A 17321-nucleotide genomic window follows, 5' to 3' on the forward strand; every position below is an offset into this window, starting at 1 on the left:
TATTTATAAGGAATGGATTCCTATCTTGGATCTTTCGATGAATTGAATTTTCGCTGTATTTATGTTTACCAAATTCTTTTACAAATTTGGTATAAAGTAAGTAAGTGCTGAAATGTTGGTCAAGTACAATTTCAAACACGATAACAAACCGCAAAAAGGTCATCGATGCATCGATAACTATTCAAGTTCTTGCATGACCAAACTTGATGGTATGTTTTAACGGTACAGTTTCGGTCACACTGACATGGAAATGAAAACATTGGACACGGAATTTGTGGAGATTCATCCAAGAAACTCATATTTAAGGTAATTCCTGAATTAAATTTGACTGACAAAGCTAATAATCAAGTAACAACAGTCCTAAGGAGCTAATTGCTCATCGCCACAAGGAGTTTGAAGTTCCAAGTGGAGGTCTAAAACGTACTCAAAATGAAGGCACTGCATCGGAACTTGAGGAGCTTAAACGAGCGCAAGGTTAGAATTGGGTTTATATAAATTAAAAAAGTTATATATATATGTTCTTTAAATGATAGATCATTTGCGAGCTCAGCTGTCAGTGCCGCGGATAGAAAGACTTGGAGGAAGAGCTCTTGCCACTTGGAATGAAGAGCAACAAGTGGCTGAAGTCCTACGCAAAGATGGTAAATTCGAAAATTTTGGACACAGTGAGCAGGGAAAGCTATACCTGGAATATTATGAGGCTTTGTTCTTGCTAGAACTGGTACGATACTTTTTCAATTTTAAAGATTGCTTTTATTTAAAGAAATTACCAATTCCAGGGTCGCTTACAATTGGAATATTATGGTTTAGTGGTTTCAATAGAGCAAGCTTATGTGCTCCTACTTGGCGAGTTGGAAAGCGAAAAGTACACAAACTACCTTGTTTACTCCGCTTTATCCCGTGCTGGCTATATAGTCGTCAGACATAAACCCCCTGAAGCAACTCCCGAATCAGTAACCAAGGCAGATTGTATCTGGGCTCTGCTAAAAAAGATAGTGGGAAATCATTTAGTTCCAGATCGCATTAAAGCTTCGCCATTTTACGCTGTCGTAGATAAACAGATGGAAGATAACAAGGAACTCATTATATCTCAAAAGATAAAAGAGCCTGAAGACACAGAAGAATCCATAAATTTACAATTTGACTCAAAAAAGCGTAAAGCAAATGATGAACCAATCGAAGAACCTGAAAGTAAAAAAGAAAAGCTTTCCACATCCGGTCGAAGTCTCGTTGATCACCTAAAAACTGAATTTTCATATACCAAATTCGAAGAGGTCTTTGAAAAGTTCGATATTGTACAACTTGAAAGACAAGATTATGCAACAAATGAATTCACGGTTTCTTCTTTAAAGATAACATTCGATCTGCATCTTCACAACGAGGGTTATAAAAAGAGTTCACCAAATCCACCCAACTTTAATGTTATCATTCTAACATCTCAAGAGGCTTTTCCTACTCACGATGATATTTCCAAGATTCAAAATCAATATCTTCACACCGCACCACTGCTCGTCGTATCCGTTAGCGAATCCAAACAGATACAGGCCTTTCTGTACTTTATAAGTTGATGAATACCAATACTGCGGATATGCTAGCTCAATAAATTGTACGTGAGAATATTTTCAAAGCTCCAAACATGTATTTTGTTTACAAGGCCATACTTAATTGAGAGTGCCGAAAAAAAATACTGAGTGAGCTAGCTAAATTTGTCAAAAATTTTAGAAATTATTTAAAAAAAAAATATTTTTTTAATTTTAACTTTAGAACTTTTTTCTAACTAAATTTGTGACCAACAATGGTAAGCTGACTTTCCAAATTTGTTTATAATAGTAACCCGAATCCAATGCTAATATATTCAGGACGTACCAAAAATTTGGATAATGGGCGGACCGGGCAGCGGTAAAGGAACACAGTCCCAGAAAATAGTAGAAAAATACGGCTTCAAGCATATTGATCCCGTCGCATTGGTTGAAGAAGAGGTAAGATAACTTGGTATTTTTGATAAGCATGTAAAGGAATATAAGTTTGTATTATCTATTCTCTACACAGATCAATGCCAAGACACCGATTGGGAAAAAATTTCAAAAATCCGAGGCGGACGGGAATCCAATACGCTTACCGGAAATTGTGCCTCTGATCGAACAACAATTGATGAGCCATCGTGGCCCACTCAAGGGATTCGTCATTGATGGGTAAGAAAACGAATCGTTGATATATGAATTAACTAAAATATATATTTCCTCCCAGATACCCTGCCGATATGGTGGAGGCTCAAGTATTGGAAAATGGGTTTGGATCGCCCAGTATGATCATTGCGTTAGAATTGGAAAAAAGCAGTGGACGGACTTCCATTTCAACTGGCCCTACAGCACGCCCAAGTCTAAACATATATATTGATGGCTCGAAAGCTGTGATGGAGCATTATGCCCAAATAACTCTGAAAATTAATGCCGAACAAGAACCAGAAAATATTTTTACGGAAATTCAAAAGAATATGGATACGGTGGTAAAACGTAATGACCAGATAGAAATAGCTCGTTAGACAGACGATTTCTTTGCCTGTGATGTGTTCCATAAAAACACTCTTAAATTCCGAGAAATTATATGGATTGGTTTGATAAAGAAATCAGTGAAAAGTCAGACAATTTTGAACTGCACCCCGGAAATAGCAATTTCACTATGAAAAAGTTGCAGTTTATATGATTAAAAATCTTTCAAGTCACGACAGAATAATATGCTACCAGTTGAAATCCAATGTCGCAGATATAAACCTATTAAAATAATGATTAATAGATGTTGTTGGTCAACCAATGTGCAAATTGGAACAAATTCAGTTAAAATGTCTTAAGAACTTTGAAGAAATTATAGGAAAGTCTACTCCTGAGATAATTTATCGCTGATAAAAAGACTGCAGCTTAAACACACAGGTCGAAAATTGAAATTAAAACTGAATTGTAATGGCTGAATTTCTTATCTTCAAAGACGGTAATATACCTCAGATATAATACTCAAAATTTGAATTGAAAAAGTTCGGTTTATAGTATATGTAGGTGGACCGGCTAAATCCAAAGCACTGGGAATCGGAGAGCTTTGCAGGAAAGCTCGCACGACCGAATGTCTACGCGCAGTGAAACCGTTAGCCGAATCGCCTTTCCATTCCATTTAGTCACTCTCAACACACGCAGCACCGAGGGTGGTGGAAAATCATCGGGCGGAGAAATCGAATCTTGGCGAGCAGCGACCACAACAACTGGCAAAAGGAGGAAGGCTAGCAAGGCATAGGTTCTCAAACCACCGAAAATCTCGCGATTTCTTCAACCAAAGGCCCGCAGCAACGTCGTGTATATATATTATACATCATCATGGTGAGTGTTTTGTGTGCGGGTGCCGCTGTGATTTGTGTTTTTTTTTTGTATTCTTTTCGTTCCTGCTTAATGCCCAATTTATTTTTATTTGTTTGTAACCTACACGAAATGTTTCACTTTGACTTAAAACCCTTCTGGCACTTTAACGGCCAACGAGAGGTTTTTGAAATTAGAGATTTAGAACAAGCCACTCGACCTTGCACATGCACTTGACCTTGCCCAGCGATGCAATCAAGAAACTTTGGGGGCACCAGCTCACGCCAACCAGCTCAGCTTTTCAAGCCGAGAGTTCCCCAAGTCAGCTGCTCGTTGTTTACCCAGCTCGAGTATAAATAGAGCCTCTCCTAATATCCCACTCATTACGAATCTGTGAAATTCCCCCAAAAAACACACAAACAACCAAACAAATTAGCAACTCTTTGAGCCACACATAAACAAAATCGAATTTCACATTCCAAGCCTCGGCGAATTTTGACGTCAAAATCCCGATTTGCATAAATTTATGACCAGTTGCCGCCAGCTACACAGGAATTTCTGGCGGGGCTTGATTCATTAGCAAGTCCCCAGCCTCGTCGCCAAAAAGCAGTTAAAATGTGTTTATTGGCGCTACTCGAACTAGACAGTCATGCCGGTTTTAGCCTTAGTCGCGTCGCATTTTTAAATTGCCAAAACAAAGAAACAAAAAATCTTATAAAAGAAATAAGAAAGAGCAAATAAAAAGAGCTGGCTTCCATAAAAATTCCTTTTAAGTTAGCTGGATAGTTTTTCAGTTCCGTTTGAACAGAACGCTTGTGCTATAGTTCTATAATTAAAATTAACTACCTGGGAACTTAAACAACTGTTAGATTAGTGAGCTGAATTATTAAAAACTTCCAATCCTTGGAAATGACATTGAAAAGTCACTGAACTACTTTATATATATTTACATATATATCAAACAAATTACGTAAATGAGCATCAAAATCATAAATTCTCACACGCAACGATTTGAATGCGTACAAAAATGTGCTAAGAGAAAAGCCAGAAAAAACAAAACGTCAGAGAAAATAAAAAAAGCATTGAATTTATGCTCTGGGGAAAAAGCTAAGGTGATAGCGAACAACCTGGGCAATATCAAGCTGCCAGAATTCATTCATTTTCTATGTTTTATTTTTTTGCACCCAATATTTTCGATGGGTGCGACAATGCGGAACAGGCGAAAATCGGCGGGGGCCTCGAATATGTACTATATCAAAAGCTGATCTGTCTATAGTCACGGGCCGTCGACGGCAACGATTCAATTGTTTACAGTAATTGGGATTTTTTTTGATGAAATCAAACCATTAACAGAGCCATTTGTGCGAATGGAAAAGAGGTGCCAATTGCTCTAAATTACCTATCCCCCCAATTGCGATGATGTGTTACGCAGTGGTTTCTGTTCAAGATCAATGTCATGATCCAATGTAATATCTATATCGTATATACAAAGTTCTTTTGTAAGGCTGTGTAGCGTGTGAACTTAATTGTCGGCAAACATTCGAGGTACATGTGTGGCTGGCACGGTGCCCAAAACAAAATACTAATAACCACATATTAACCCAAGCCAAATACATCTCAGATATATAGTTCAATAGCACTATAACTGTGAGATATCTAACCAACCCCACCAACTGTCTCGATTGTGTAGTTATTTATGTGTCACCAAATGGCAATGAAGAAGGAGGCCGTGGCGAAACTCAAAGCCGAGGAGCTCCGCAGGGCACAATCCGCTGTAAGTAGCCCATCCGGATGCCAAGTCGATGGGCACTAAATATCCACTACTAGGATTACTTGATGTATATGGCATGTTCTGCCTGGCCACCGCTTCACCAACAACTATGATTTTATACCTGACAATATTGAAAAGACTCCCCAAAACCCCGCCCCTAACCGAACTAAGCTTGCGTACAAGTCAAACACTAACCAAGCTAATTGTAGATGTTTCTTTGCATCGGTATTGTGAGCCTACTAACCTAGATTCATGTCTTTGCAGTCTGAAATCCCCATCATCTGGATCTTGGGTGGACCCGGCTGCGGCAAGGGCACTCAGTGCGCCAAAATTGTGGAAAAATACGGATTCACCCATCTGAGCAGTGGAGATTTGCTTCGCAATGAGGTAATTTGGCCAGAAATACTGGAATAGATTTCCTATCTGTTGTTTGCAGATGGCAAGGGAATATTGTTTTTGCTATAGAAAACAAATTTTAGATCGGTATACACAGATAATTAGATCTATCCATATCCGTTTGTTGTTATTGAGTATATCGCGAATATATTGAGTATTAAAGACCTATTTGTATCGCCATCTAAAATCAGTCAAGACTGCAGAAAGTTATTGAGCTAAGATTTAAAAACTTAAATTACTTTACATTTAATATTTTCATTTATATTTGCTTTGATATTAGTATTTTAGTTAACTTTCCTTGTTATAAAGTGTTTCGCGCTTTGAATTTAAATTTCATTGTTATAGAAGTCTTTCCTTGAAAATATTTAGTTTATATTCAGAAAGAAAATACAAACAAAAATATTGGAGACCGATGTTCAAAATGTTCTAAATGAGTGTTAGGGCACATTAAACCCTTTTGCTTTTGATATCATTATTCAGATAAAGTTAAACTAGGGAAACTCTCAACTGTTTTAGTTTGGACCCAATATTAATGTTCACCTGTTTTATAGGTGGCCTCTGGATCCGACAAGGGTCGTAAACTGCAGGAGATAATGTCCACCGGTGGCTTAGTGTCCAACGACGAGGTGCTGTCGCTGCTCAACGACGCCATCACCCGGTCCAAGGGCGTCTCGAAGGGATTCCTCATCGACGGATATCCTCGGGAGAAGAACCAGGGCGTGGAGTTCGAGATCCGTGTGGCTCCCGCCGATCTGGCACTGTACTTCGAGTGCTCTGAGGACACGATGGTGCAGCGCATCATGGCGCGTGCCGCAGCGTCGGCTGTGAAACGCGAGGATGACAACGAGAAGACGATTAGGGCTCGCCTCCAGACCTTCAGGCAAAACACCAACGCCATCCTGGAGCTCTACGATGCCAAGACCCTGACGGCAAGTTTAATATTAATATCCACAAAAAAAAATCCCCATTTAATTAAACGCTTTACGTAAACCGCAGATCAATGCCGAACGTGACGTGGACGATATCTTTTTGGAAGTCATCCAGGCCATTGACTGTGTGCTGAAGAAGAAGCAGCAGAAAGCCGCCGCCCAGTGCTAGTAATTCGCGAATCATCAACCATTAGGAAACCGGTACCAAAGTTAGCTACGCAACCCACATTTTTAATGCACTTTTTAGCGCGAATCTCACAATCTCAAAGCTGAGCACAAATGAAAGCGAAACACCAAATAAATTAGTCTAAATCTATATTATGTTACCATATTTAATGGCATTATCCTTCAATCGATTGCAAGCAATAATTGATCTAGTGCTTTAAATAAATTTACACATAGATGAAATGGAATACACTCTTTGTAAGGTTTGGATGTATTAGAATTATTATATCGTTAACTTTTGTACCCTTCGATTATAATGCCTGAGAACTTATAAACATTGATAATTAATTGAATAATGACCGCAGTTTAATAGCTTGCATTTTCTCAAATGCTAATCTCGACTAGGCACGATTTAGGGATTTTATTTAGCAAGTCTCTGGCCAATTATTCATAAACTAATTGAAAGCTCCAAGGGCACGTGTGCTGGAAAGGAAAACATTCGAAAACATTTGCCTTGAATGGCGGCTGTGAGAGCCACGTGATTTATTATCGAAAACTACAAGCTCATTTGGATCACTGAACCAGTTTGCTATCAGCATTTAAATGTTGTGGGAGTGAAGTAGAACAAATTTAACCTCTTGTCAAAATACCTCTCCAAATATCTCAATTAAACGCGTTTTTCGCACTACATTAATATAAATAATGCCTTTTTAAGACTGGTCGTTTTACATAATTGCTGCCAAACTTGAACTCTATGGGAATTTTAATGAGGAACTTTCCAAAATCTTTGAATATATCTCTAAGACACATTAACAAGTTGCACCCGATAAACTGATCCAGTCATAATAAATTATATGGCTTTGCTAGCGAATTTAAATTAGAGCGAGTCATCGAGTTAATTGATCGACTGCCTCGAGAGCTGTTCAAATGGCTTCAAATCCAATCCGTTGGGGAATTGTTTCTGAGCCCAGTTAAATCAGAAGTATTTCGGGCCATTAGATGATATCAATTTTTGATAAATTTGCTATCGAAAGAATCTTCCAACAAACGAGTGCGTCATGACGATCGGTTTGAAAGCAAAATAGATCTGACACAATTCGAACAACAAAAGGCCAAAAGAAAATCTTCGACTCCTCTCCAAACTCGAAAACTGGTAGAAATAAAATCGTCCATCCATCACGGAACTAAATTCCAAGTGGGACAGACGAGCGTCATCACTGGAGCTCCCCTTTGAACTGGAGTGGGTTTGAGTTCTTGGAGATCGCGGCTCGAGGGTAAAGTCAACACACACAAATATTATGTAAAATAAGGGGTTTTCGAAAGATGCCTAATAATTGTGCGTTTCGTAAGTTATGTAAAACGCAGAGGGAAAAAAAAACAATGAAGATAGAAAACGAAACAGTTAACCGATCAGAAAATTATCACTTGGCGACGACGTAAAAGTTTTTATCGGGCGATTATCGCCGGTCGAGATCAGATCCCCAAATGCGGGAATTCCAATTCCACAAAAATCAGCATGACTAAACAGACAGAAAAGCCGAAGCAGGTTTCATGCTATTATTGTTATTTTTGTTTCATCTTTTATTTTTGTCATATACAATTTCTTTATATTTTTGCATCATTTGTTGCTTTCTTTTTGTTTTGCGGCTTGATTTTTATCTCGTTTTTTTGATTTTCTCAGTGGCCGTTGTCACTCTTACAACTAAAATAAATATAGATGTTTAAATAGTTAAAGCTAAAAACAATGTACAGATTTCAATGAGAGATATATCACAAGATTGGAGAATTTCTTTTAAACATAAAGCTATAAAGATTCAGTCGGATGGCGGACGAGCTGCAAGGAGACCCATCTCAAATGAGATTGTTATCACTGTACTGATGGTGGAGTTGTGGATGTTGCGGATGCTGGGGTCGCAGGTACTGCTGATGTGGAGGTGCTGCACTGTGACCACCAATCCTGCTCTCGATCCAGTCCAGATAGTGCGTTACCCGGGTGAATCCGCCGGGAATATTGGTCTCACACCCGTCGGCGGGTCCGAAACTGGTAATGCCCACCACCACCTGGGTGTCCTTGAGCACCAGCGGTCCTCCAGAGTCGCCGGTGCACACGGTCTCGTCCCGCAGTCCCTTGGCACAGATCACACCGGCGGTGACCACGTCGTACTCCTGGGCGCACTCCGCGTTCGAGATCACCTTCAGTTCGGTGTACTGCATCAAATCCGAGTTGGTCATCTCCACCATGGCGCCCCATCCGCTGGCCACCACGCTCATCCCCGCGAACTGATCATGCCGGAATCTGTTGGGCAACGAAGCGGGTTGGATCCTCGAGGTGAATCCAATATCCTGCGGCAGCTTCACCAGGGCAATATCATTGGCCGCCGTCTCGGGACTGAATCGCTCATGGACGATGAACTTGTTCGATCGCAGGACCAATCCTCCCGACTGCTGGGTATCCTCCACGCTCTTGGTGCCCAGATACACATCGAAGTGGGTCACTCCCATGGTGCAATGTCCGGCGGTGAGGACCCAACGGCGATCGAGCAGGGTTCCGCCGCACAGGATGCGTTTGCGCCACAGCTGCTTGCCGATGAGCATCACCTGGTAGGGGAACTTCTCGATCCGTCCGAACTTCGAGTGACCCAACGCATAGCTGTGCGTGGGAGTGGGCTCCCAAACGAGCAGCAAGATCATTATTCCCCAACCCAGCAGGTGAGCCATTCTGTTGGTAATCATTTTCGTGTTCTGTAGATTGCACTTGTCACCGATCTTTCTCGTTCTACCGATATTTAAATTTAGTCTTTGTTTTATTATATTTTTTGCGTTTCTGAGTTCTGCGCGCTTTGAACGTTCGCTTCAATCTAAATCCATTCTGATGGAGCCGTGATATTTTATACCTCGTCGCTCGCGCTCAGCTAAATAATTCGCCGGCTATCATCTGGCTCTCATGTGGAGGCTTCTCCGCTCAACTTGGCTTGGAAGATCGACTCCTCTCCGGTAGCCTGTTGTTATGACAGCAAACAAGTCGTAAAATCTCGTTTAAAACGCTGGAGTCTCGCTCAGATAGTCGGCCGATCCGTCTGATTTTCATTTAGCGCGCGCCTAGGCAAAGTTCAAACTTTTAAATGGGAAACGGAAGTTAAATTAGGTTATTGTGATTGCGTCTATTCCCGAAATATCATATTTCGCATATTATTTAGGGCTCGATGATTTCAACACGCTGAGCGGAGAATTCCACGAATTTTATTCGCTCAAATTTCATAATTTGGCAAGAGAAAATCGAGATAGAAGTGGACGACGGATAGACAATGGAACAGGTATTCCAGATGGAGTTGGACAGAAGAATCAAAAACCACCGCCCCTTTTCGGTGGGTAGGATTTTTAAGTGACAAATACGATTTTAATTATGTATAAACTAAAGTGGAATTCTAATTAGAAAACTCGTTTTCTTTTGGCCCACCAATATTCGGACAGTTGGAAATGTTTCATTCAACTGCGAAAAGATGGAATTTTTTGAAAGTTGCTTTTGCGCATCTTCAATGGCATTTTCGTGATCCGTAAACAAACGGGGACTCCGAATTTTTTCTGATTCAGTGGCGCCATAAGAATTCGGTCTCGATTAAGTTATTCATTTACGCCTCAAAGTCCAAATATGTTGCTAATTTCAAGCAAAACTTTCGTCCGAATTTCGGGGGAACGGCGATGAATCAAGTTTGTTGTCTGTTTATTATAAACAAATATTAATATGTAGATTACGCGCCAGATCAAAATCACAACAATGCTGACTCAATATTTTTTAATCAATATGTTTTTTGTTCTACTGTTTTCTTTCGATTTTCCTGTTTTCTTTCCATCTGCGCAAAAATTCCTAAAACTAAATGAAAACAAACATTTAAAAATGGGAGTTAATTGGATTGGCGCCAGTCGTTTGAGTTGTTAATAAAAACCAATGGAGATTAGCATTCGCTTTAATATTTATTTACTTAATTAGCAGCCGAATTGTAAAAACACCCATCGAATGGGTTTGTTTTTCAGTGAATCCAGTACGTCAACGAAATCTAAATGTTAATCTTCAGGCAGGGAAAAAGGAGTAATGCTAAGTGATCCCGGCAATTACACGTGCCTTTCAATCCGATAGAGCATCCCGGATTCGGGTACTAATGCACTGCGACGATCGTAATGTTTGCATTACTCATTGGCGGGTTCAAGTTTATAAATATACAAACACTAATAAAATTAATTGGACATGAAGGTGCGAAAGACTTGCTACGTGAGCGATGAGCTCCCTGGATTTCTGGATTCCTGTATTCCTGGGTTGGAAGTCCTAAATCCTCATAAACACTAAAGGCAGCACGTGTGCGACCCATAAACTATAACTTCCCGTTTTGGGAGGTGTCTTTTATTGATGGACAGGCTAATCTTCCAATTAGTTTTCAGCACATCGTCAAACTTTATAGAACAGGTTGGGGACCAAATAAAACTTTACTTTCTTGCTTTTTTTGGGGCTAATTTTGAGTTTTAGTGCCACAAACTGAATGCATATTTCATTTTTCGCCGATTGCTTTGAATAAATTACCCCGAGAAGCGGCGAGATTTATTCGACAATTAATATTTAAATTACGCGATCGGGAATCCGAGATGTAAATTGATGCAAATGAGGGACCGGGACTACCCAAAAAAAGCGTTGTTTTTGACCACAAAGTTCAGCGGCTCTCGTCTCTGGCGCCATACAAATGTTGCTTACCTTGCCCGAGAAAGTAGCTGACCTTGACGGAATTCGGAATTGGAGATCCGAAGCGGAGAAATATCAGTTAGAAAGCTGGACTATGTCGATCTGTCGATTCAATTAGGCGCATGCAGGGTGCATTGACCAAGATCCCCGAGTCGGCGTATCGGCGTATCGAAATGGGCCCCACATCAAATCGACCGTTGACGTCAGCTAACACCATTTGTTTCGAACGGTGCGGGCCTCAAAAAATAAATTAATGTGCCGGCGAATGAGCTTTTAATATGCAACGGCGTAGAACCAGTAGTCGCCATACCACTTTTCGCCAGGCAGTAAAAGTTCCACTCCTCCCGAGGGCTCGATCTTTAAACGTTTGTCGGCCAGCGTTTTTGGGCAAACTAGATCCGGTTGGACCTCATTTCGCGATGAAGACCAGAAGATGAGAGAATCCGGCGAAAACAGCCAAACAAAAAAGAAAGAAGAAAGAGCCGCTTAGAAGAAATTTATAGCGCTTGGGGATTTCCCAAAAATAACAAAATACTGGGCCACAAAAACAAACTCCCATGACGACGCTGTGTAGCAAACAAAATTTAGCTGAAATTCATCAAAAGCATTTATCATTAGGCGAGAAAGAAAGATGATCGCTTCATAGCCGTTGGCCAAAAAGCAAAGAAACTTTTTTGGCGCCAGTTATCCAGACGGTATCTTCATTGAAAACTAGTTCCCCCAGGCTGCAGTTCCGACAACTGTGGAATTCCCGAAAAACACGTGCAAAATGCCCATCCAAATGGTTCAATAAAAACCTAAGAAAGTCGTCAAAAACAAATCGGCTTGGAATCTCGATTCGAATTCGCATAATACGTCAAGTTGTCAAATTAAATTTGCATGCCATTAATATGCGGCCAAATGAAGCGCAGCTGAAGCCGCTTATAAAACTTGATATGTTTTGCCCACAGATAAGGAATTCATTTGGCTGGGAAACCGCCTTTCAAACTCGTAAAGATCACGCCCAAAAAGAGAAGTTCTTGGCTTTAATGGGAATCGGGGGAATTTTCGATGTTCGGAATTTATATGTTAGGTCGGCTATGTGAATTATGCTGAGACAGATAGAACAACTTGGTGGCGCCGAAATAATTAATTATAAATCGACCGTCTCGACATTAATAAGCCATATGAATTTGCATATAAATTAGAACGATTAGAACGGTCGAGAACAACAGCCTGAAAAATGTGGATCAACAACGCACAATCGAGTTAGTTTTAAATTAATACGTGACTTCTGTATTGTCCTAACTATTAATTAATTTTGAAATTTAATAGAATAGAGTATTTAATTGAAGGTGCTCCACGCTATTTTATATTTTTTAAGGAATTTTTGTTTTTTAAGCTCTGAGCTTAAGAACACAGGTGTCTAAAAGTTAAACTCTTATAAGTATGAAATATAATATTCAATTATATTTGAATTTCCAATACTGAAAGATAGGAAATAAAAACATTAATTTATCTTTCTTTATCTTCAACATAGAATTTTGATAAACCCATCAGCCCATCGTAGAATTTATTTGGTAAATAAAAGCTCAGGCAATTATGCCATGTTTGATTGGTAAACAACAGAAACCAGATGTTTATAGCAATTTATTATGAAGCCGTCTATTATTGTTTTCTGATCATAAGTGGGCAATCTCCTTTTGTTTAGCAGTCAACATGAATATGAGCACGCTCTTCAAATCTAAAGAGCACTCCAAACTTGTCGTCATTCGAAGACTTTTCCACGATCTGATGAATCACTCTTGACTTCGACGCGAATCCAAATAACCAAGTTGGTATTATGAAACGTCATGGCTGGTTTACAAATTCATATTTTTAGGAGATTAGTCAACTAATATTTCGACTGTCTGAAAGGTTTCAGACTTTCTTAAAGGCCTTCTCTCACTGTGACAGTGCAAATAAAAATCGGCTTAGCGGGATGCCATCGAACTTATTGTCTGATTAAAGGCAAAATTCCGATTTAGAGCGCTAAGGAATTCCAGCTTACAATTAATGAGATTAATCGTAAATAAACATTCAGGGTAAGTACACTTACTTCAGAATGCATCTGTCAGTCGATAATTCAAGGCACACATGGCGAATATCATTATTTATAAGGAATGCAAATTGAGATCACCGGCAAACGATTTTGTTCGAATAATTACAATTACAATTTGGTGTATTTCCTCAAAATCAAACAAATTTTGGGATGATTAAAAACAGGTTCTTCAATAAATTCAAAATAATCATTAGGTTGGCTAACGGTATAACGTAAGGAAGCACGTAGTGAGTGTATTACGAAAATGGACAGCTTGCTACCAATATTTACTGCTTTCTTGGAAAATATGAAAAACTGCGCACTGCTTATTTGAAAATAAATTTATACTTAGCGGGGACTTGAACCACACTTAGCTAAAGTTCCCACCATTGTATTGCTTTGTATAGGTGGAAAGACATCGATATTACCATCTTGATATTTTCCACCTCTAACGCCGGTATAAACAAACTAAAATTGATAAATTAGTGAAATTTACTAAAAAAAAGATGAAGGAAAAAGATCTGAAACGTGCTTATAACAATGTCTTGGCACAGGCTATATCCACCTCTAAGCAGTACCTATTTGCGGGTAATCTTTTTGGGGATATTTTTGTGCTCAGGTGAGAATCCTCGACATGGTTAATTATCCTTATATGAAGTCATTTCTGTTTAAAGGATTAACGAACTGGAAAAGGGTTCCGAGGAGCCTCCTGGCAAACTGAAGATATTCCCGCAGGGCAGCGGTGTGGACATCAATTACCTAGCCTTCCATCGTGACTTTCTGATAGTGGGTGCAGTGGGTCTTATTTACGGATTGGCATGGAACGAGGAGGAGGAATCCCTCGCCACCAAACGTTCCTGGGAGGTGAAGATACCCATGCAGGTGGATGCCGTCGAAGTGCCCGATGTAAACTCCATGTGGCTGAACAAGGTGGACAACACATTGTTTGCCGGCTGCGGCGATGGTGTCATCTACCAAGTGAGTCTGGAGGACGGACGCATTCAGCGGGAGTACCGTGGTCACACGGACTATGTGCATAGCGTTGTGGGCAATGCCAACGGCCAGATTTTCTCCGGCGCAGAAGATGGTACCGTGCGAGTTTGGAGCACCAAGCAGCAGGAACAGACCGCCTTGCTGGAGCCCCACAAGAATCCCAACCTATTGCGACCGGATTGGGGCAAGTGGATAGGAGCAGTGGCGGTCAACGACGATTGGCTTCTTTGCGGCGGTGGACCCAAGGCATCCATTTACCACCTGCGCTCCCTGGAGTGCACCCGGGTCTTTGACTTTCCTGGTCGCGTGCATTTGTGCGACTTTGTGGACGACTGTGTTTTAATTGGCGGAGAGCACAACCATGTACAGTCCTACACTCTAAATGGAGTTCTCCAAGCCAATATTCCCGTGGAGCACACGGCCTGCTACTCCGCTGTCTGGCAAACATCACCAATTAAGCTAATGTCCATTGCCGGATTTAGCAACAAGCTGCATATCCTCAAGGACTTTCGCTTCCTGGACAGCAAGATTGATCTTTACGGAAATGTGCAGGGTGAAGATGAAAATCAGGATGATGACGATGAGTTGATCGAGGAACCGCTGATAGTTGAAGCAGCTTGATAAAGGTTAAATAAATCTATTTTTGCTTATATATACTTTATAACCATCAATATTTATTTAAATTTCTCAGAGAAACTGATCATATTGCTCATTCTGACAACCGTTTCGTGTTATTCGGAGCACTTGATACTCTTTGCTGTTTACATTATTTTGGAAAATGCATTCGCCAAATGTCAGAGTGCCTGTTTCGCTAAGTGCAAAGTCCTTTATCATCCTTATTAAGTTTTTTGAAATAACTTCTTCATCAGGTCGATTAGACTTCTTTAGTACAGGAACGGTGAACATCAAGAAAAAATCATCTCCGTGAACAGAACCTTAAACAAGTTTAATATAAGCGTGTATTAATATTTAAACAGAAGTTAACAAATACCAAAAAATACATCAGTGCGATTGGAAAGCACCTGACCCACTCCAGAATTAGGTGGATTGTCGTAGGCAATCGAATAGACAGGACTGTGGCCATACCTCCGGTGAAGATCTACTGCATTTGGCACGCTGTTCTTGAAGAGAATGTCAGTAAACATGCGCTGTAAGTCCCAATAGCTTTCCTCGCTAAATCGCCGATCTCCCAGGTACTCCTGCCTCAGTTTCGTAGAGAACTCATCCATGTCCTTAACGGTGTCCTTTGAGTCCCGGTAGAAAAGCAAGTAGGGAGCCCAGTCAAACCATCGATCGTTAAGTTTTTCTATCCTGGTCTCACCGGTAGTTTCATTCTTTTGCAACATTATGGCTGCATTATAGCCTCCTTCCTCAGTGGTGTATGAAACGGCCCATGGGACTTGCGCAAACTTTCCGCTTTTGATCAGATCTTTAGGATCTTGGGTGAGAAAGGCTTGTGGAGCATCTGCCGGCTCAACAACAGGTCCAAAAGGAGAAAAGGGAACGTTGGAAAACAGAAAGAAGCTACGAACGGCGGAAACTATTTCCGTGGACGGTTTGGACTTCAAACAATTCTTAAGTTCTGCAGAGTCTGTTGTATGTCCACAGCCAACAATGCGACCCAGTTCAAAAGCTCTTCCTCGTCCTCCCTTCTGGACAACCCAAGGATCCAGAGCATTGCCGCTGAAGGAGATCGCTGCCTTGGCCAACTTGCCGAAGTCCTCTTTCAAGAGCTGCAAATGAGTTGAAGCACCGCCTGCAGAATGACCAATGAGCACAATATTCTCCGGCATTCCCCCGAAGTTCGCTATGTTTTGTTTTATCCATCGCAGAGCCAGGCGCTGATCTTTAAGTCCGTAGTTTCCCGGCAAATCCTTATCACCGCTGCTTGCGAAACCCAAAGGACCCAAGCGATAGCTTATTTTCACCAAAAGCATCTTTCCCTTGCGCATAAAGTAGTCATGCCCGTTTGAAACTACTCCACCGAACATAAAGGCCCCACCATGAAGAAGGACCACGACAGGAAAGCTGCTTCCAATCTGCTGATTTGGTTTAAAGATGCTGACGGTCAAGCAATCCTCCTCCCCCTGAAGATTTTGTCTGAACTGGTTCCATTGTAGGCAGTCTGCTGCTGGTTTCGTTGCATCGAAAACATCCGTCCACTGATGACTATATGGTTGAGGAGCTTCGAATCGAAGGTCACCAGTTGGGGGCTTAGCATAGGGAATCGATTCGTAGCTGTGGTAGTGGCCGTTATCTTTTCCCCGGAGTTTTCCATTGGGGATCTCAACAATCAAAGGATCTGGTGAGAGGTCGGCTTTAGTACATTTTAACTTTGCCCAGAGCAAAATCAAGCACATAAACCACTTGAATAAGTACATGTTCCGAAATCATACGGATTACAAACGCGACTACGAAAAACAAAGGTTAGCTTATTGCTTTATAGCCGCAAAAAACGAATCTTCCTCAAAAAAAAAAAATTAATTAAGCGCGTTTTGAGAATTATTTTATGGGTAACGATTTATAAAAAAGTCAGTCGCGAATTAGCGAATGAGGAAATATTTAAATTTGGCACAGATCAAAGTTTATTAAAGATACAATTAACAAGAGAGAACGCTATAGTCGGGTGACCCGACTATCAGATACCCGTTACTCAGGTTTAGGGAGTGCGAGGGAGATGGAGATAGAAACTTTGATCACGGATAACTTTTTAACGAATGGTCCGATTTGAAAAATTTCTTCTACATTTCGATAGGTATTGATAAACACAATAAAACTGCATTTTTACTTTTCCGAAATATTTAAATTTTTAAAATCGTATATAAGCGATTGTAGGCGTTAAAGGGGGCGTGGCACCTTTTTGAAATAAACTTGCGCTGCGTAGGAACTCCTAGAATCTGGATGCAAAATGCCAATCTTCTAGCTTTTATAGTTTCCG

The 17321-nt window shown here is 40.6% G+C and overlaps 5 protein-coding genes across 10 annotated transcripts; 3 read left to right on the forward strand and 2 right to left on the reverse strand.

Moving 5' to 3' along the window:
• Window positions 1-155: 155 nt before the first annotated feature.
• LOC108047032 lies at window positions 156-1903 on the forward strand. 4 transcript variants are annotated; one of them, XR_001769411.1, is made up of 6 exons: window positions 156-306; window positions 359-474; window positions 534-721; window positions 780-1606; window positions 1765-1798; window positions 1860-1899. XR_001769411.1 is itself a non-coding variant. In XM_017127066.1 (5 exons), the coding sequence occupies exons 1-4, from the start codon at window positions 245-247 to the stop codon at window positions 1566-1568; spliced, it is 1155 nt and encodes a 384-aa protein (XP_016982555.1). In that variant the 5' UTR covers window positions 156-244; the 3' UTR covers window positions 1569-1606; window positions 1831-1903. The 4 variants fall into 4 exon arrangements, 3 of the variants coding, with proteins under 3 accessions (XP_016982555.1, XP_016982556.1, XP_016982554.1); XM_017127066.1 differs by lacking the exon at window positions 1765-1798 and having other exon boundaries at window positions 1831-1903; XM_017127067.1 differs by lacking the exon at window positions 1860-1899 and having other exon boundaries at window positions 1765-1814.
• LOC108047034 (adenylate kinase isoenzyme 1) lies at window positions 1801-6850 on the forward strand. 3 transcript variants are annotated; one of them, XM_017127068.2, is made up of 6 exons: window positions 2593-2985; window positions 3042-3365; window positions 5032-5115; window positions 5377-5499; window positions 6060-6437; window positions 6505-6850. In XM_017127068.2, the coding sequence occupies exons 2-6, from the start codon at window positions 3363-3365 to the stop codon at window positions 6604-6606; spliced, it is 690 nt and encodes a 229-aa protein (XP_016982557.2). In that variant the 5' UTR covers window positions 2593-2985; window positions 3042-3362; the 3' UTR covers window positions 6607-6850. The 3 variants fall into 3 exon arrangements, 2 of the variants coding, with proteins under 2 accessions (XP_016982557.2, XP_016982558.2); XM_017127069.2 differs by lacking the exon at window positions 5032-5115 and having other exon boundaries at window positions 2604-2985; XR_001769412.1 differs by lacking the exons at window positions 5032-5115; window positions 5377-5499; window positions 6060-6437; window positions 6505-6850 and adding exons at window positions 1801-1979; window positions 2050-2192 and having other exon boundaries at window positions 2248-2985; window positions 3042-3363.
• Window positions 6851-8223: 1373 nt separating this feature from the next.
• LOC108047028 (collagenase) lies at window positions 8224-9448 on the reverse strand. Its single transcript, XM_017127058.2, has one exon. The coding sequence runs from the start codon at window positions 9333-9335 to the stop codon at window positions 8454-8456; it is 882 nt and encodes a 293-aa protein (XP_016982547.2). The 5' UTR covers window positions 9336-9448; the 3' UTR covers window positions 8224-8453.
• A 4386-nt stretch (window positions 9449-13834) lies between these two features.
• Window positions 13835-15047, forward strand: LOC108047029 (THO complex subunit 6). Its single transcript, XM_017127059.2, has 2 exons — window positions 13835-14009; window positions 14065-15047. The coding sequence occupies exons 1-2, from the start codon at window positions 13897-13899 to the stop codon at window positions 15002-15004; spliced, it is 1053 nt and encodes a 350-aa protein (XP_016982548.2). The 5' UTR covers window positions 13835-13896; the 3' UTR covers window positions 15005-15047.
• Window positions 15048-15070: 23 nt separating this feature from the next.
• Window positions 15071-16980, reverse strand: LOC108047031 (esterase P-like). The gene is made up of 2 exons (XM_017127064.2): window positions 15375-16980; window positions 15071-15318 (listed from the first exon to the last, which is right to left on the reverse strand). Exons 1-2 carry the CDS (start codon window positions 16762-16764, stop codon window positions 15071-15073), a joined length of 1638 nt encoding a protein of 545 aa, XP_016982553.2. The 5' UTR covers window positions 16765-16980.
• Window positions 16981-17321: the final 341 nt, after the last annotated feature.

The sequence above is a fragment of the Drosophila rhopaloa genome, unplaced genomic scaffold, assembly GCF_018152115.1.
Source record: "Drosophila rhopaloa isolate 14029-0021.01 unplaced genomic scaffold, ASM1815211v1 contig_163, whole genome shotgun sequence".
Classification (NCBI taxonomy): domain Eukaryota; kingdom Metazoa; phylum Arthropoda; class Insecta; order Diptera; family Drosophilidae; genus Drosophila; species Drosophila rhopaloa.